A 20,197-nucleotide genomic window follows, 5' to 3' on the forward strand; every position below is an offset into this window, starting at 1 on the left:
ATAAATAAAGGTATTTGCATGGACCACTTTTTCAGCAGTGAAATGGAATTAAGTACATTTACTCCATTGCTATACTTCAGTACAAATGTTGAGGTACTTGTATTGCACTTGAGTCTTTTCATGCCACTTTCTACTTCTACACCGCTACATTTCAGAGAGAAATATTGTACTTTTTACTCCACTACATTCATCTGACTTTTACTTTACAAGTTAAGACTTTTGCACACAAAACACATGTAGTTTATAAAATCTGATGTTTTATTCTAAAGTAAACTAGCCAACAATATAACGGCCTACAAGTCCAGCTGAAATGATGAGACCATTAAACACAAAACGGTTTGGATCCTTGGTAGCGCTTCAAATTGCGGCTCAGTAATAAGATGGTAATAGTGGGGTAACAGTGTGATAATAAAGAGGTAATATATAGGTAATAACATGTAATTACCAAAGTAATAAGTAGGAAAGGGTTCGATAATAACCATATGTATATCTGGGTAATGGTAATATAGTTATATTAATATTGTAATAACATGGTAATAATAGGGTAATATATGTTGATGTTTTCACAGTATTATAGGCTACTATCGGCGTAATACCTTCCAAATTAGATAAAACTTCTTGGAAATTCATCCACCCTTTATGTTCCAAACATTTCGCTTTTGTTTCAAGGTAATTTCTTTTTTTTACAAATTACATGTTTAATCTTGTGACTTCTTACCTGGAAACACATCTGGTAGTTTCTGTGTAATTTCCATTAATCAGTGCCACAAAATGCAAAACTGCCCATTTCAATTGTATTACATGGTAATATTAGAATAACAGGTGTAGAGATTACCTGGAAATGCTTCTGGTAATTTATGTGTAATTTCCATGAATCAGTGCCGCAAAATGAGAAACTGCCTGTTTCTATTGTATTACATGGTAATATTGGGAGTGCTAGGGAGCTTGGGGATACTAGGGAGGCTGCTAGCTAGCCGGGGCTCAGGGAGGCTGCTAGCTAGCCGGGACTCAGAGAGGCTGCTAGCTAGCCTGGATTCAGGGGGGCTGCTAGCTAGCCGGGACTCAGGGGGGCGGCTAGCTAGCCGGGGCTCAGGGAGGCTGCTAGCTAGCCGGGGCTCAGGGAGGCTGCTAGCCAGCCGGGGCTCAGGAGGGCTGCTAGCCAGCCGGGGCTCAGGAGGGCTGCTAGCTAGACGGGACTCAGGGGGGCGGCTAGCTAGCCGGGACTCAGGGGGGCGGCTAGCTAGCCGGGACTCAGGGGGGTGGCTAGCTAGCCGGGACTCAGGGAGGTTGCTAGCCATCGGGGAATTTGAGAGGCTGCTAGCCAGCCGGGGATCAGGGAGGCTCCTTGCTAGCCTGGATTCCGGGAGGTTGCTAGCTAGCCCGGGGTCAGGAGAGCTGCACGCCAGCCCAGGATCAGGAGGGCTGTACGCCAGCCCAGGGTCGGGAGAGCTGCACATCATCCCAGGGTCAGGAGAGCTGCACGTCAGCCCAGGGTCAGGAGAGCTGCACGTCAGCTCGGGAACAGAAGGGTTGCACGCCAGCTCGGGGACGCTAGGGAGCGAGGACTCTGGGGTGAAGAGCGGGGCATGGCGCCGGGAGCCATAACGTCCTTTTCCCCGTCTTCGACCTCTGTGGGTGCAGGTGGGTTCGGCCGGGCGGACATCCTCAAGGGACTGCTGGTTGGGCGCGTATACTGAGCAGGTTGCATGGGTGTTAACAAGCAGGCTGGTGGGTGAGTCACTGGAAGTGGTTTGTAAGAAATGCTCTAGCCACTTCTTAAATACATCTAGCTGGGGAACAAAGTGACTCACCCAGGGCCTCTCCGAAAACCAATGCCGCTGAATGGCGAGCCTCTCCAAGAGAGGAGAATACTGGTCTGGCGAAGAGCAAAAAAGGCTCTGCACAGTCTGGCCGAACTCTAAAACCTTCTCCTTGAATAGAAGCTCCTCCGCTGGGTCCATGATGGTCAGATTGTTAATGTGTTGGTTAGCGGGACATAGAGGACCCAAATGCAGGGAGAGGCAGGCAGGCAGGAGATGGTTTGAACTTCAGGATTTAATATAACAAAAAACGGCAGTACAGAGACTGGAAAAACTCACAAAGTCACACAGGGAGAAATCAAAAAAGCAACGGCAACAGGCGATAACATGCACAGGCTGACGGGCAAAACACAGGCAGCAACAAACACAAAACGGACGCGAACGGATACAAAACAATCTGAGACCAGACAAAGGAAACACAGGAGCTAAATAAACTAGGTAACGAGAAGACGCAAGACAGGTGACACCAGGGCTGGGGGAACAGGTGGAGCACATCAGACAATCACACAGGAGGGAAACCAAGGGACGTAAAACTTGACATGACAAGACAGAAAACAGACTCAAGACAGACTTTTATCAAAATAAAACAGGAAACAGAACATAAACAGGGAAATGCCCAACAGAAAAATACACCACAAAATATACACAGACCACAATACACAACACAGGATAAATTACCAAGACAGGGAACAGAAAAATACAGAATACATATACAAAAACAGGAAACAGCAACAGAAATATACAAACAGGTAACAGAAATGTCCAAAACCAAAACAGTAATTACCAATTTTAAATTCCAAGAAGTTCTATCTAATTTGGAAGGTGTTATGCCGATAGTAGCCTATAATACTGTGAAAACATCAACATATATTACCCCATGTTATTACAATATTAATATAACTATATTACCATTACCCAGATGTACATATGGTTATTATCGAACCCTTTCCTACTTATTACATTGGTAATTGCATGTTATTACATCTGTTCACCTAACCCTAACCCTCTGTACAACTTCTTATCACCTTATTACCCCAGTATTACATCTTATTACTGTGATGTATTACCTAGTTATTACTTTGGTAATTACATGTTATTACCTATATATTACCTCTTTATTATCCCACTGTTACCCCACTATTACCATCTTATTACCGAGCCGTAATTTGAAGTGCTACCATTTACACTTTCTAAAATGTGAGGATTTTTCTGCATTGAGTACTTTTACTTTTAATACTTTAAGTACATCTTCCTGATGATACTTGCATCCTTTTACTTAAGGAACAATTTCAATGCAGGAATTCTACTTTTTTATTTTCATTTTTTTTTAGTATTTTTTACAGTGTGGTATTAGTACTTTTTACTTGAGTAAAGGATCTGAATACTTCTTCCAGAACTGATCGTTTTGAAGTGTTTTGAAGGTTTGAGTACATTCACATTAACACTGCATTGTTTTTAAACTGAAGCATCATTCATTTTGTTTCATTATTTGGCTTGAAATGTTATTGTCTTCATGTTGTCATGGTTTCGGTGTTTTGCTTTGTATTTTGTTCCATTTCTATTACCTGTATTATTGATTAGTGTTTGCCTTTGTCTCTTGTTAGATCGTTTTTTTATCCGTTCGTGTCTGTTAGTATGCTCACTCTGTGTGTCTGTATCTTCCCTGCGCTCTTTGTGTTCCCGCTTTTGATAACCTGTTCTTTTGTTTGACCTTGATTCTGGACTTAGTTTTTTGCCTGCCTCAGTTTGTACCCCTCATGCAGTCTGTTTTGCATTTTTTGTTCGTATTTGCTTCCTGCAAATAAATCATCGTGTGCAACCTTTTCCTGCCTGCCTGCCTGTCTCATCTCTGCGTTTGGGCCCACTTTTCCCTGCCTCCGCGTAACACATTTTTCTATTCCTGTAGATCGCAGTGGTTGAAGGCTTGTACATGCTCTTTAGAGAGCTTTTGCCAACGCTTGGAACAAAACGTGGAGACAGGATCATTGATGACCTTGATGTCTTTGAGTATTCAACATACTGCTGGGCACACCTCTTATCTGAAGCAAAGGTATTTCTACATTAGTTTGGAGGCAGAATCGAAATTCACAGAGGTGATGAGGCAATTGAGGAAATTTTGAGCGTCAAACACTTCATTTCTTGCATTCTGATACATTTTAATGCAGCGATTTATGGTGAAAACATCTTTTTTCATGTAAAGTAAAATACAGGTGACAATTCAAAATATAAAAATATAATGTAATGCAGTAAGGGGGCTTTTACTAATAGTGCATTCGGATCAGGGACCTGGAACGTATCAGAATAGATTTGACCCCAAGTCCAGTTCGTTTGATTAGTGTGAACATGATCCATGCCAAGTCCACTTGAAAAGGTGTTTTTAGTACAGTTCATGTGTTCTCCCGTATGGTTCGCATTCATCAATGTACAATATAAATGTGCAACGTATCTTACGAAATATGACCATTCTATTTAACGACTGCGGTCGCAGTTTGAAACGTGGTTAATATTGTGAAACAGAACTATTTGTTTAGGTTTAGAAAAATATCACAGATTGGGTTAAAATAAATGTGGGATGTAGTTACATACTTGTGTACATGACTTGAAAAATAACAACATTGACTTTAGGTTTCCCAGGGGACATGAACAGTGGTGTCTTGGGTGAAAGTCCTGTGTATGTTTGACTCATCCCTTCTCCCTACGCAGAATTTGTCGCTCTTTAAACTAAGTCACCTTACTTTCTATTTTACTCCCATCATAATAACTATGGGCACTAGAAGTCGCTGCATAACAACAAATTCCAATATGTGTCATAAAAAGCTGCGCCTTCTAGCTCACGATTACGTTAGTTATCAACTAATGATTGTTTACTATTTTTGTAGGTATAAGTACGAACACTGAAGTGAACTGAATACAAAAATGTTAAAGACTTCCAGTTGAGTGTTACTGCCTAATGCCCCTTGTTTATCCTTATTTTCATAGAAAGAAACGTCAGACCACGAGAACTACGCACCATTTTCTCTGATGTCTGAAGAAGGCAGCCGTTTCTGTGATCCAGTCACTCTACCTGGAATACCAGGTGTTTTTGAAAGAGCAGTTGTACTTCAAAAAATCAAAGGTAAAAGTAAAATGTCTTATGGTTTAAAATTAACCTTCCAACACATTTTCAAACAATTGATGTATTTTGAGTGGAATTAAGGTTGTTGTTATTGTAGTTTTGACCATTTTCCTCACCAAGTTAATTGCTAATATGTGTGGATGCAGTTTCACTGTAACAAAGTCCAGTATGCCAAGTAAGCCAAGCAGTTGGGCAGGGACAAAAATCACAGAACCAGTTCATCTAAACTCCTAATGTGATAGAGATAACATAACAAAGGTTATTGTAGCTAGCCTGGTTGACACCAGACCCTTCTCAGTTGTAACTGAGAGTGAGTCTGGGCAGTGGTGTAGTGGTCCCTGGAGAAGTGGGTATACTCTCAGTTTTCACCTTTTTTTTTTTTTTTTTTTTTTTTTTTTAAAGTAGTCCAGAAAAAAGCCCTGTTTTAGAAACAGTGACATGTAAGACTATGATTTAGTTTACCCAAAAATCTGTCATTTCTACTTGCTCACTATTATAAAATGATCATGACTTGATTAGGAGCAGTTTGTAGTTACTACTGGTCATACAAGCAGCCTGGATGAATGTAAAATGTATTTATCATGAGGCAAACATGGTGTTATCTCTTCTCCTCTAAATGTGCAGTCATATTGCCACTGGCAATTTGCCAGTAGTTTAAAATAATGATTCATTTGGAAACCACCTTAAAACTTACCTCAGAATTATGTCTTCCATCAACTGGGGTGGCACACCGCCGCTTGTGTTATTTCTTCAGCTGTTGTTTGGTCTGCTGCCGTTATCGTAGTCAAGTGGCACCGGCACCTGAGGGTTTTTTTTGTTTTTTTTCACTGGCACCTGAGGTATTAGCGATATTTTCCTCGGCATGACCCGCCCTACTCTGCCTCTGATTGGCTCATCAGTCCTCATGCCTAAAGTTAACCAATCTAATCAGTGAAAGCAGCTAGTACCAGCCAATTAGAGGCAGAGGAGGGTGGGTCATGGCTTCACTATCCTTGAGGAAAAAATGGGCAATCTGGCTCACAGATATTACTGAATGGTGCGCATCAGGGGGGATTTAGAAGTGGGTATACGCAAAGCTGACTGAAAAATAAGTAGGTATACGCCGTATACCAGCGTATACCCTGGACTACACCACTGGGTCTGGGAAAGGTTCATTGACAGTTCATTTCCAGATGGGCGTCACCAACGGACGCCGCTCAAATGCCTCTGGGTGCATTGGATAGTCCTTCAACCAATCAGACCAACGATCCGGGTGACGCTGCGCTTCGGTAGCCGTCATGTTGAATGTAAACAAAAATCTGCTCGCCATCGCTGCACTATCGTCGTCGCGTAAAGCCCGCCTCAACGGTTGTGATTGGTGTAAATCCCGCCTCAGTGGTTGTGATTGGTGCCTCGATTTTGGGGACATTGGAAATAGGTTTGAATCATGGATGTATTAAGAGAACTTTGAATGGGCTCTTCGCCAGACTGACTTGCAGAGCAAATCTCAAATTTGCCAGAAGTTCGTCAGGGTTTACCCAGGCTAGATTATAGCTGCAAGCAGCGATAAACGGGCCCTCGCCCCTCCCAGCATGTTGGGGGTACTGGCCGATACCATAGGCACCGATTTATGTTTTCCTCCGTGGGTGCTCACGGGCATGCCCTATAAAAAAAACTATTATAAGAACCTTAGGAAATGGACAGCGGCCGACACGAACGCACACACCTATTAACTCGATTATAAAGCCGTAAAGTAGGCTATCTTCCAACTCAGGACAACGCCACTTCTCACAGATACAGATAGGATTAGAGATGAGAAGTTTCACTGACACATCACGATCAGCTTCGTGGGAAATTTAGGATTAATGCCACTGACATAACCAATCACACTATGATGGATGCTCCACTTAGCACCAACTGCAATGTTTAATTTTAAATGAATGTAGCCTACTGGCAGTCTGGCACACGTGGGTGCTGGCTGATACCCGGTTGCTTATGTGACGCTAGTGAACACATACTAATTATATGTTATGTTGCTGTGTATCATGTGTAGACCACACTATTAAAATTTAATGTAAATCGGATGTTTGTCTCATAAGGCTGACTTCCTGTTGCCAGCAGGTGGTGCTATGACTGTGACTCAATATGGGCATATTTATGTCTCCAGGTCTGGACTCTTATCATGCGTGCAAAGTTTCAGGCAGATTGGACTATGTAAAGGTACAACAGCTTCCTGTGTTATGGCGAAACGCACAAAATGGCCACCACGCCAACATCGTCCTAGGAAAACCCAAGCTTTGCAATTTGGCAGACTGAACGTCTTGACATGCTGCTGACCCAATTTGAGAAGGATATGTTCAATCCTGTAGGAGGACTTTCAAAAAGTCCCAAACCTGTAAAGGGCCTAAAAGGGTGTGTTGTCACATGACCTTTAACATCATCGCTCGAGCTATCAAAAATTCCTTCCAAATTTTACTTTGCATGTCATTTAGCTGATGGATGTCTTTGGTCTTTGGATGAGGTTGACCTGATTGTCACATCATTCCAATTTGAAATATTTTTTTTTCTTCCCACCTAGGCTATTGGTTAAGGGCTGATTATGAGTAATGAAGGGTATACTATTTTGACTTTTTCTATTTCTTTAAGATGGCGAGAAGATTCCAAACTGCCCTGAAGTGGTTTTGAGAGAAACGTCCCTCACCAGAGCCACTGACATTGAGAAGATTTTGCTTAGTGTTCATCCGTCAATTAAAACATATCATCTCTGGATATCTCATAACAGTGTGACTGGTCAGAAGTATGTATTGTCAAATTTCATATTAATGAAAGGTGATACAGTTAGAAAAATGCACATTTTTGGACAAACAATTGCCATACATATTCAACATTTAGTACCCAGACCTAAACAAAAACATTTAAATATAGGTAATGATGTTTCCAGTTAACTGATCAATATTTAATTTGTTTTACTGATTTTGATTGGTTCTTAGTGTGGGCAATGTAGTAAGCCTATACAAGTCCTAATTGGATATTTAGATACAACAGTGCACTACTTCACAAACTTACTTAAAACAGTGTTGTTTTCCATCTCACCTTGTGTGTTAATACAGTTCTGACAGTAACACTATTGATTAAATTACAGCTTTCACATAAATACTGAGATGACATTTGGAGACATGGCAGAGGAATTGAAAACGTTTCCTCAATTTACTGTCACTCCACCACTGCTTCTGAAAGAACTGGGGTTGGATGATGTACGACTGGTTTTCCTGAGTAAAGGTACTGCACAAATCTGAATGCCTACCTTTATAAATTTGATGATGATTCAATAAATATATGACATTTGGCTAAAAGAGTAAAAAATCAGCGTCCAGAGGCTGTTGCAGCTGCACCGCCTCTATACAGCTAAGCTAAAGACAGAGAGTCCATGTTTTGTTTTGTTCTGCTTTGGTTAGAGGCAGCTTCAAGTCAGTGTTCCTAACCAAATATGTCCAACACCCCCTTTACTTAAATAACAGAATAGATCTATTGTAATGACAAATGACATACAAGACCGTTCTATTTAGCATTGTGAAACGGAACTAGTTAGATTTGAGTAACAGAATTGCGTGGTTATGTTTAGGAAACAAAACTATATGGTTAGAATTAGGCAACAAAAAACTTGGTTAGCGAAAAGATCAATCTTGGCTTAAAATGAGTCATGGACGCAACTGCAGCATGAATCTAATTACCTAACCTAAGGCCCCAATCAATTCAATTTTATTTATAGTATCAAATCATAACAAGAGTTATCTCAGTATGGTTTTATTTCAGTTAGCCTAATAGCTGGTTTGATTTGCATTGAGAGATGATCTTATGGAAAGTACCCCATGCCAATCTCTAGGTATGGTGAAGGGCATGTGATGACGTGGGGCTATTTTAATTCCAAAGGCCAAGGGAACTTTATCAGGATGCATAGTATCCTGGATCCATGAAATAACTGGCCTTTAAAAGTAAAAATCTGCCTGGCTCTATGGGAATTTAACATAGGGGTGTACTCACTTATGCCCCCTGTATTTTAAGGAAAAACATTTATTTATTTACGATACATTATTCATTCACAAAGAAAATTGGTGTCCTTAAAGGTTGGATTTTTCCTCATTTTTTTTAATTAAGGCATTAAATCAATTTCCAGAAGATGATTTTTTTATTCCTCTTTTTAGTCAACTTTAGCATGGGTGTATTCACTTATGCTTAGCACTGTAGCTCATGTTACTGTATTGTGTGAACACAACACAATACAACTTCGTCCACATCAATCCCACCAATCGGTCCCAAAACGTCGCCAGTTAGAGAGTAAATGCAGTAAACATATTCTTTGTAAATTTTTACAATCATTCCCTGAAAGAACAAATTAAGCCTGCCTTGATGGCACGATCCTAATTTTCTTCAAAACTCAACATTTTCAGCGTGTAACGTTAGCTTGCTAGCCAGAGGTTCTGGTTGTTGTTTACCCAAGCGACCAGAGTAAAAATGGCACAAAGAAGGCGGAGGGTGAGGGACATCCTGTGGAACTTTCGAAAACACCGTAACTAACTAATCCAGTAAATGAACCATCGTCGATCCAGACTATTTGTATTATGACTGTACCTCTCATGATTACTGTAGTTCGGGTTTCTTGGAATCACTCATACTAGACTGATCACACCGTCACAGATCGGTTGGTTGTTTAAAGGTCCCATGACATGGTGCTCTTTGGATGCTTTTATATAGACCTTAGTGGTCCCCTAATACTGTATCTGAAGTCTCTTTATATAGACCTTAGTGGTCCCCTAATACTGTATCTGAAGTCTCTTTTATATAGGCCTTAGTGGTCCCCTAATACTGTATCTGTAGTCTCTTTATATAGACCTTAGTGGTCCCCTAATACTGTATCTGAAGTCTCTTTTATATAGACCTTAGTGGTCCCCTAATACTGTATCTGAAGTCTCTTTATATAGACCTTAGTGGTCCCCTAATACTGTATCTGAAGTCTCTTTATATAGACCTTAGTGGTCCCCTAATACTGTATCTGAAGTCTCTTTTATATAGACCTTAGTGGTCCCCTAATACTGTATCTGAAGTCTCTTTTATATAGACCTAAGTGGTCCCCTAATACTGTATCTGAAGTCTCTTTTATATAGGCCTTAGTGGTCCCCTAATACTGTATCTGAAGTCTCTTTATATAGACCTTAGTGGTCCCCTAATACTGTATCTGAAGTCTCTTTATATAGACCTTAGTGGTCCCCTAATACTGTATCTGAAGTCTCTTTTATATAGACCTTAGTGGTCCCCTAATACTGTATCTGAAGTCTCTTTTATATAGGCCTTAGTGGTCCCCTAATACTGTATCTGAAGTCTCTTTATATAGACCTTAGTGGTCCCCTAATACTGTATCTGAAGTCTCTTTTATATAGGCCTTAGTGGTCCCCTAGGGTTACCCAGGGTTCGGTTTACACCTATCACCATTTCTAGCCACTGGGGAACCATAGGCAGGCTGGGGGCACTCACAATAATGTTAAAAAACCTCAAAGTGAAATTTTCATGCCATGGGACCTTTACATTTTGTTAAAATATCACTATGACTCTATGATCCTTGCAAAAATAATGTCAGTGAGTGACCAGCAATTATGGTTATGAAGTCTTATGATACTTGACCTTAAAGTGTTTTACTTAAGAGTTACTTAAATTAATTAACTTACTTAATACTTGTGTATTACTTTAATTATTTCTGGCTTTAAGTACAGAATTCCCCACGTCTCCCATTTTGCTTTTCCTTTTGTGCTGGTAATGTTATGTCTTGCTGTACATTTGTTTTTGGCAGACAAGCTTGGTGTCTATTTGACTAAAAATAAGGCAAATCCTATACATATTGAAGTGCATGATTGTCTGGCTGGCAAAAGACAAACTATGGATGTGAATTCATTGGCAAATACGTAAGTACTTTAATTTTTCATTTTTATTTTAAACTAAATAAAAACAAGATATAACTTTTTTCTCATCTTTCTTCTAATTGGCAACAGATCTATTAGCCCAGTAAAAATCTCAACAAGTCATGAATTTACTTAAAAACATAAGGACATAGAGATATAATAGAAACATACAGTATGAGTCATTTGTTAAGAATAACAGTCAGAAGAATGCCACAACTAATGTTATCTCATTTGTTTTCAATGCATATACGTGTAATATTTTCAGTGTACATTTTTGATGAAATTCTTAAATTTCATACAGAACTGGTGACCATAGGGATACCTCTTCAATAGACACAACCGGGACTCCAAAAGAGGCTATACTGGTAATGTTGATTCTCCACTACACAGTAAATACACCCAAACAAATCTGTCTCAATGTGCTACGCAGTGGGCTGAATGAAACAAGTAGGAGCTGTTTCTGAGATGTTTGTGTTCAAGAACAGCTATACAAAGACACGTCATTGTGATCCACTCTCATTTCACTCTTCTTCTTCCTGCTCTCAGCGAAGGCGGTCGCTTTTCTTCTCCCTCTCCCTCCCAGGCCTACCCTACTTGCTATCTTGTCTCGTCTTGTCTGTTGTTAACTTTTAGAGACTCTCCCTGCAAGGCTCTGGCTCTACAAATACCCAAAATCATGGAATTGATTAACTGGTCTCTCAGCGCAATTGACACTGTATTCTCGAGGAGGAGCACTGGTTCGGGTGAGCCAGCATGTCCTGACGGAACGTTTGCTGCGGGGTATACGATGGATGGCTGGGAGAAATGGCGTGTCGTATGTCTCTCTGCTCTTTCTGTGGAGGACGTTGAGGATATCTACCTATTCGGAACCATGATAACTGGACTGCTGCTGATTGGAGGATGCTTCGCCCTGGTTTATCGAGAAATTAAAAAGACTTTGGTAGCTGTCCAAAGCCCAAGGAAGCTGCCTGGCCTGACTGAAGCTGTTGAAAAAGCGATTATCAGTGCGCAAACTGGGACTATTAATCGTGTGATGGAATACAACATGGTAATGACCCGCGGCTTGGATACCATCATGAAGAAGGTCACTGATTTGGAAAGAAAAATTGACCAGTTGAACAATAGAATGAATGTTTAAATTAGAGCAGCCATTCGTGTAAACTAAACAAATTTAATCTTTCGGCTCCCTTATCCTGAACGGCCTTGCCGAGGCCGTTTCTTGGAACAAACAGTCACCCTGTTGGGGCTCTGCAAGCGAGATGCTCTTGGTTCCTCCCCCGTCTTCCCCACTGCCTGCTGATTGTCGTATCGGTTCTGGACTGTTCAAGGGTGTCTCCACGGCAACGTGCTGTGTTATCGCTATAACATTCTGCGGACTGATACACTAGTGGGGCTGCCGGGCTGTGCGTTTCTCAGCAGTCAAACCCCCCCCCCCCCCCCACCCTATCCCCAGTCCCACGCCTTCGCCTCTAAATGTGCAACTGTACATTTCTGCTATGTTATGTTATGTTCAGCAGTGCAAATGTACTGCTTGTGTGCTACGTGCTGAGGTGTTTTTTCCTGTTCCCACACTGTTCTTATCTTTATGAGGATGTGAGTTGCTTTTTTCCCTCTCCTCTCCTTCATGTCATGCTGTATCTGTCCCTGCTATGTTATGTTATGTATGTGATTATTATTATTATTCAGTCAACTAATAAGCAAAATACCAGTGCAGCAGTGCAAATGTACTGTTTGCGTGCTTTAAATGTGCAACTGTACATTTATGTTTGTCCTTGCGAGAGTTGTGTTGAATGTTTTGGATGTAAAACGCTTTGAGCTGCACTCTGTGTATGAAAGGCGCTATACAAATAAAGCTTATTATTATTATTATTATTATTATTATTATTATTATTATTTCTAAATGTCACACTGAGTGTGATCAGATATTGAGCAGGAGCTCTGTGGGTTAGTCTGCTTGCATCATGCATTCACAAATGTAAAAAGTCAGTCCTGCAGCTTTCAACTGTGGTCAAAGACCTCTAGTTCTAAGCGGATAACATTAACTAAGCTTAAAGGAGAATTCCAGTGGATTTCAACACGTAGCTCTGATGTTTGTAAATTTGTAAATTTGAAAACAATCGTTGCTACCTACACCGTGTTATCCTCCTGCTAGTGTTAGCATCCAACAGGCTTAAACAGGGCAAGTTTTAAACTTGTTTTTAGCTCTTAACATGTTCGAAATGTCATTATAAGTGCCTACCCATCACTGTGGTGTCAGGTTACAGAGTTTTGCTACATAGTCATTACTAAGGACATAACAACGGCAAATTGTTTTTTTGTGGAAAAAATGTTGGAATATAGGATTGTATGAGTTTGACAATCGACTAGTGTGGACTTCACTGGAAAACAGGAAATAAACAGAGGCATGGATTAACACAACTTTTTTGCCTGTCACATCTACTGCAGTCAAATTCACTGTGTTCCCTCAGAAGGAATATCTGCACATGGGTAGGCACTTGTAATGACATTTTGAACATGTTTAGAGGCTAAAAACACATGCCTGGGTGCTAACTCTAGCAGGGGGATAACACGGTGTAGGTAGCACCGATTGTTTTAGTTTTTCTTGCTACTGACAGCACTCCAAATTTACAAACAACAGAGCTACATGTTGAAATCCACCGGAATTCTCCTTTAACAGATGCTGGCAGAGAGACATTGTCCAACCGTTTTTTGTCAGATAGTGCTCTTTCAGGATCCCTATGAAGTATGTATTCAAGTTGTGCTTAATTCTTGTATGAGAAGCCAACATATTTATTTTGTTATAACTTCTTGACTTTAATTTCATCAGGTGATGATAGATACAAGTTCATCCATGGCAGAGAAGTGCTATGGAGGTGTGGACATACAGAAAATCCATGCTGTTCAAGAGCTTTTTGACAACTTTGCAACACGGACCATGGCGTATGACTTTCATCATGTCATTGGCCTTGTGAAGTTTGACTCTACAGTGGAAACTCTCCACACATTGACGGAATCACTTGAGAAGTTCAAGGTAAATTCAATACATTGCACATTGCAAAACTCTGATCAACATTTATTGTATCAGATCCTTTTTTTAGAATCAGAATTAGAATCAGCTTTATTGGCCAGGTTTGCGCAAACAAACAAGGAATTTGACTCCGGTTAATCTTTGCTCTCAAAGTACAACACTCACTTATCATATTATTATAACATAATAATAACATATAATAAAATATGTATGTACATGCTGTATTGAAGGTTGTGATCGGCTCTTTCTTTCTGTGTGTCATAGAACATGGGCTCCTGTGCCATGAAACAATATGTTATAAAACCTTAATAGACAGTTATTTTTTACTTTTTCAGGAAGAAGTCCGCACCCTTAAGGCAAGCGGACAAACTAAGCTGTACGATGCCCTGCAACATGGAATTTTTGAGTTGGACAAAGCAAAGAAGTTTATAGACTGTAAACTTCGGATTCTTTGCCTCACCGATGGAAATGATGTTGGGTAATTCTCTTTCTCTATGCTAATTGCCAATGATACCTTTGCTAACATGAGGGATCGGTCAATGTAAATATTCTGTCTCAATCAGCTCTTCATTTATAGTTTTAAAACCATCATAGTGAGGACATTTCTGCATTGTAATGACATTTTGGCCAGATAAACTATTTTAAAGAACTGTTTGAAATGAATACTTGGTTTTAAGGTCAAGTTTAGAATTAGGTTTGTGTTCATGTTAAAGTCTGTGTGTCAATTAGTTTGTCATGTTGCTTTTTAACATGAAAAATGAAAAATGATTGAGAATGATTCTTTGTGCGTAGATCTTTAAACAAGCCTGATGTTGTTGCTGCCAACCTGATAAAATCCAACATCATTGTGGATTCAATTCTTCTTGGAAAAGTGGAGAACAATATTCTCTGTGGAATCAGCAATGCAACAGGTACAGTATGAAAGCTTTAAAGCAGCAGTGGGTACATATAAAAAAAATGGCAGAATTTTAAGTAGAGGCACATATGGTAGAGAAAAATTATTGACCGACAGTTTATTTCCCCTTTGCCTTGTTATGCCTTAGCATTGTCACAGCAGAGTATGATTATGGAACCTGGGTCTAATCTCAAGCTTATTAGATAACTTTAAGATCCTGGAAACGTTGCTGTCCGTTAAAGCTGTGGTAGAAACTTTGTTTTTGGCATTGTTGGGCAAAAGTTCCAAAATGTTGCAGGAAACCAAGTTTTAGGTTTGAATCGTTGCATTCTAAGCTGGTTGATACATTGCCACCGGACAGTCCGAAATATAAAGAGAATGCTGGTACTTCTGGTACTACTACACTGTGTACCATCAAAAGAATTATATTATTTATTTCCATTTTATTAATCAATTTCATCAGTTGATAAAATATTTGCCTTTGACTTGTTAAGTTAGTGGAGGCAGTGGTTTCACAGTGTGCTTTAACAGGGATTAAATAATACTTTAGTCCTAAATGAGTTAATTGTCACTGAATGTACATTGCTTGCAATAAAAACAATGTCAGGTTTTATCCCTCCCCTTCCGCTATCTCCTCTATCTATTTTGCAAGGGCATTGTCACTTATTACTTAATACTTAATTGTGACTGGATTAAACAAGGTGAAGTATTTTCCCCACCAAAAAAAATAAGCAATGTAGCCAGACCACACAGCACTGGAGTATGGTTAGCCTGTGTGGCACCAGACCAGGGGTGTTTCTAGAACTTAAGGAGGTTCGGGGCTTAGCCTTTCTCCATTAAAATAAAGTTAAGGCAATGCAAAATGGCAATTGGCCTGTCCAGCTTCTTAATAGCAGGGTATGTTCCTTTTTAGCTTCCCAGTTTGTAGATGTTACTTAGATGGCACCAATATTTGGCCTAATCACACCTGGCCTGGCAACCCAAAGCCATAGTTGTTGTTTCACAATTTGTGGGGTGGGGAGTCTGGGGGTTCTCCCCCAGAAAACTTTGAGCATTAAACACTTAATTTCCTGCATTCTGGTGATTTTGTTGCAAATTCTTTCCAACTTTTTTCTGCATCAATTTATGATGGAAATATATTTATTTAAAAGGAAACATAAATGATAATTCAAAATATGAAAACATAATAAAATGTATTGCAGTAAGGCTCTCAGGCATTCTGTATGTCGTCAAATATTTATTCTCCTGTAATTCAACTTCTCATTTAATGTTATCTCTGCTGTAGCCATTATTTACTCATCCCTCTTCTTTTTCATCTAACCTCTTTAAATGTGCATGTGGCACATATTCACCCTAATGATACATTAATTCATTTTAATTAATTTGTAAAACCCTGGACTGTAATAGCTCAGATGTGTTTCAGCAAGATTTCTGCTCATGTTTAGAACTTTGTGAACATTCAAAATATAACTCATCCCATCTGTGTTCTCTGGCTTTGGAGGAGTTGTGATATTTTGAGAAAAATAAAGCTATATTATTACAAGAATGAAGTAAAAATATTTGCCTACCTGCACTATAGTCTGCTATACATTATGTTATTGCTCTGCTGATATGGTAGATCTCAGACCTTCTGACAGAAACATTACATTACATATCATTTAGCTGACGCTTTTATCCAAAACAACTTCCAATTAAGTGCTTTCAACCCTGTAGGTGCAAACTCCAGACAACAAGTAGTAAGTGCAAGTACCAGAGCCATATGAAAGTGCAGCTTCGGCGAAACATGCATAGGCTTTTGGCCATCCTGATGTCAATAGGAAGCTCATTCCACCATTTAGGAGCCAGGACAGCAGTCGGGACTTGGTTGAGTGATTAGTTGTCCCTCGCTATGAGGAGGCAGCAAGCAGGTTGGCTGATGCAGAGCGGAGTGGGCGGGTTGGGGTATGGGTTTTGGCCATGTCCTGGATGTATGCTGTAGCTGATCTGTTCGTGGCCCTGTATGCAAGTACTAGTGTCTTGAAGCGGATGCGGGCAGCTATTGGTAACCAGTGAAGAGAGCGGAGGAGCGGTGTAGTGTGAGAGAACTTGAGGATTTTGAAGACAAGTCGAGCTGCTGCGTTCAGAATGAGCTGCAGGGGCCGGATGGCACATGCAGGCAGGCCATTCAGGAGGGAGTTACAGTAGTCTAGACGTGAGATGACTAGAGCCTGAACCAGAACCTGAGCCGCCTTCTGCGTTAGAAGGAGATGTATCTTTCTGATATTATGCAGCATGTATCTACACGATCGGGAAGTTGCAGCAATGTTGGCAGTGAAGGCGAGTTGGTTGGTTGGTTGGGTAGGAGAGCCCTTGTCAAGGTTGAGTTTCAGATGGTGTGTGGACATCCAAGGCCAAGATACGTGCTGCTACTTGTGTAGACAAGGTTCTGAGGTAGATACTCTCCAAGTTACCCGGTAGGTTCGATCTGCCAGGTAATATGTGAGCAAAGAGAGCGCAGAGCCTGAGACACCGAGATCCTGGAGTGTCGAAATGGGGATCTGGTGGTTCACTGTGTCAAAGGCAGCAGAAAGATCCAGAAGGATGATAATGGAAGAGAGAGAGGTTGCTCTAGCAATGTGAAGCTGCTCAGTGACAGCAAGGAGGGCAGTTTCTGTTGAGTGGCCAGCCTTGAAGCCAGACTGGTGGTGATCAAAACGGGTCTGTAGTTATTTAACTTAGACTCGTCGAGTGTTGGTTTTTTGAGTAGTGGGGTCACTCTTGCCTCTTTGAGGGCGTCGGGGAAACAGCCGGTTGACAAGGAGATGTTAATGAGATGGGTGAGGAAAGGAAGAAGGTCAGGAGCAAAAGACTGGAGAGTTGTGTGGAATGGGTGGGATAAGTAAGAGAGGTTGGGTTGCGGAAATATTGCGAACCTATGCAAGGTTTGTAGTAACTCCGATAGGATACAAGAACAGGAATGGAGAAGCAGCACATTTCCAGATAAAGACACCGAGCAGTACAAGTAAGATATTAGATATCAAGAAGATATCAAGCCCACTTAACTTCCCACTTAGCCTCCCACGAAGACTCCTGCGTAGACTCCTTTGTCTTAGTTGTTGTTGTCTTGTTGGTTTTGGCTACAGGTGAGGAGGTCCCACCCTAGTTTATTACTCAACAAAGCACCTGGACAGTCGTTAAGCACCATTCCCCAACTCCACACTTCACACTAAGCTAGTCTGATTACCCTAAACAGTTTCAGTCACTTTAAGTAAGACCACAAAATTCTAGCCAAAAAACAGCAAATCCAGCAAAACACACAGCAGAAGAAGTAGAATAAGCAGCAGAACACACAGTAAAAGCAGCAAAGACAAGTAGCAAACATCTAAAGGCAGCAGAAAGAGCAAAATCAGCAGAACAAACAAGTCAATTTAACCTTGAGGCAGCAGATCTAATGACAGTTGGCAGAGAAGTCTAGTAAGTGGTCTAGTAAGTAAGTACTTATCTTAATATCTAGCTGTAAGTCTCCTCAGAAGTCAAATGCACATCTCACAGAGCCCTGTTTGAGATGCTGGAAAGAGAGTGGAAACAAAGTGACGCTCTGGTTTGCTTTAGAGCTCTGTGTGTTTGAGCCTGAACTGTAGACGTCACGTCACAGTAACAAAATCATTATTATTGCGCACCTAAACTTTGTGTTGCCTACATTTAAAATTTCATTCGGGGCTACAGTCAAAACGTTTGAAAAATTGCATGGCGATGCCTATGTGCCAGACAGGTGGTAAATGAACTTTTTTTTTTTAATCTATATTGCTTTCAGGGGGTTGCTGTTTCAAACCAGAGACGAGCAAAGATGGTCTGAAGCTTTTTGAGATCGAGACTGTTCTCTCTTTGGAGTGGAGGAAACCCAAGAACAAAGCTGACCCATCTTCCATCACTACAGTGAGTGCACCAATGGAGTGCTCTGAGAATTAAACACCATCGCAGTAATGACTTTCAAACATTGTAATGATGTGCTTGTTAATTTCCCACTTTGTATTTTTCAGAGTTTTTTAACAACCATTCATCATGGGTATGATGAATTTCCAGAGACCGTCTTGCCAAGTCAGATGAGCGGTAAAGTGACAGTAACAGAGAGGTAAGCAACAGAACTTTCTTGTATAGATTTGCTTTCTTATATTTTGTCAGGCCCACTTTTTTAAAAGATCACATGGGACATGCATGTAAACAAACGAACATTGAAATCAAGGCTTAACTAATAAGGAAGATACAGCTTTGAAATTTGTAGAATTGTTCAGTGTTCATGGATTTCACTGTGTGAAAATGTAACATCTTTTGTTTTTCTTTTGTTTTTGTCAACCTCTAAAATACAGCATTTACACTGTTAATTTACACATTTTTTAAGAAAGGAACCTTTTGACTGTTTAAATATAACTTATTTTTTTACCTATTTTCTTGAATTTAGGGTCAGTAGTTGATTATTTTGACGCTCTGCCTCAAACCCAGTCTTTCAAACATGTACACCTGAAAAGCTGCTCTATTGCAGTTTTACAGATCCAGGAAAGTTGTATATATTACTTATCTTTCTTTATCTTATTTGTACATATTACTTATCTTTTTTTATTTTATTTGTATATATTTCTTATCTTTTATATTATACTTGTTGTACGTGTCCTTATTGCACCATGGGTCAGAGAGAAAAGTATTTTCAATTGCGTATTGTGTATGTCTGGCACATATTACAGAATTGACAATAAAGTTGACTTGACTTGAAGAACGTTGATCATTAAAGGTGGAAAACACTGGCCAAAACCTTATTTATTTAGCATTGAAAGCATTATAGCAGCCTTTTTGTAGCCAGGTTAACTTGAATGACATCAGGTATGTCTTGCCTATTATACATTGCAACCCAATGAATTTGGAATAAAGTCATTATTTTGTAATTATTGGGTACATATTCAAAATAAGTACTGAGTACAATAAGGTAGTTATGGAAGAACAAAGCCAGAAACCAAATGAGAGTTATTCATTGAAAATCTCTGACAGAGGAACACAAAAAAATCTCATGTTTCACACTAGTGCTCTGAAAAAGAAGATGCGGGACGCCAAAATTGGGAAATTGATGGAAAAGGACAAACGTATCCTGGAGGAGCTGAGGAGCCTGCATTGTGACCCACACCCCTACTTTACTATCCTCCCATCAGAATCTGACTTCAGTAAGTGGCATGGATTTTATTATAAATATTAGAGTTTTTAGCGTTTTTTTTAGTAACTATCCCAACGCTGCTTTTATTACTTTTATATAAATTACAGATCAGATTCTGACAGCTGTTGCTCTTCTCACTAAACCAACAATAAAGTGAGCTGTATTAAATCAAAGCGCACAATTTACGAGTCGTAAGTGTATAGCTGAGGAACTTTTAGCATTAGAAAAAT

The 20,197-nt window shown here is 40.1% G+C and overlaps 1 protein-coding gene across 3 annotated transcripts in view; it reads left to right on the forward strand.

The window, feature by feature from the left end:
* LOC116063676 overlaps positions 1-20,197 on the forward strand; it is a 35,717-nt gene that overhangs the window by 11,697 nt on the left and 3,823 nt on the right. For 2 of the 3 annotated variants that reach the window (XR_004895555.1, XM_031318593.2), the window contains exons 9-20: positions 3,727-3,870; positions 4,800-4,935; positions 7,561-7,711; positions 8,057-8,193; positions 10,757-10,868; positions 11,167-11,230; positions 13,693-13,896; positions 14,229-14,371; positions 14,686-14,804; positions 18,582-18,703; positions 18,808-18,899; positions 19,841-19,977. Coding sequence is in view for 2 of the 3 variants with exons in the window: in XM_031318593.2 (XP_031174453.2) it covers positions 3,727-3,870; positions 4,800-4,935; positions 7,561-7,711; positions 8,057-8,193; positions 10,757-10,868; positions 11,167-11,230; positions 13,693-13,896; positions 14,229-14,371; positions 14,686-14,804; positions 18,582-18,703; positions 18,808-18,899; positions 19,841-19,977 (1,561 nt within the window). In the remaining variant the exon portion in view is untranslated. The remainder of the gene's footprint in view (positions 1-3,726; positions 3,871-4,799; positions 4,936-7,560; positions 7,712-8,056; positions 8,194-10,756; positions 10,869-11,166; positions 11,231-13,692; positions 13,897-14,228; positions 14,372-14,685; positions 14,805-18,581; positions 18,704-18,807; positions 18,900-19,840; positions 19,978-20,197) is intronic. The other variant, XM_035994015.1, reaches the window with a different exon arrangement.

This window comes from Sander lucioperca, chromosome 17 (assembly GCF_008315115.2).
Source record: "Sander lucioperca isolate FBNREF2018 chromosome 17, SLUC_FBN_1.2, whole genome shotgun sequence".
NCBI classification, from domain to species: domain Eukaryota; kingdom Metazoa; phylum Chordata; class Actinopteri; order Perciformes; family Percidae; genus Sander; species Sander lucioperca.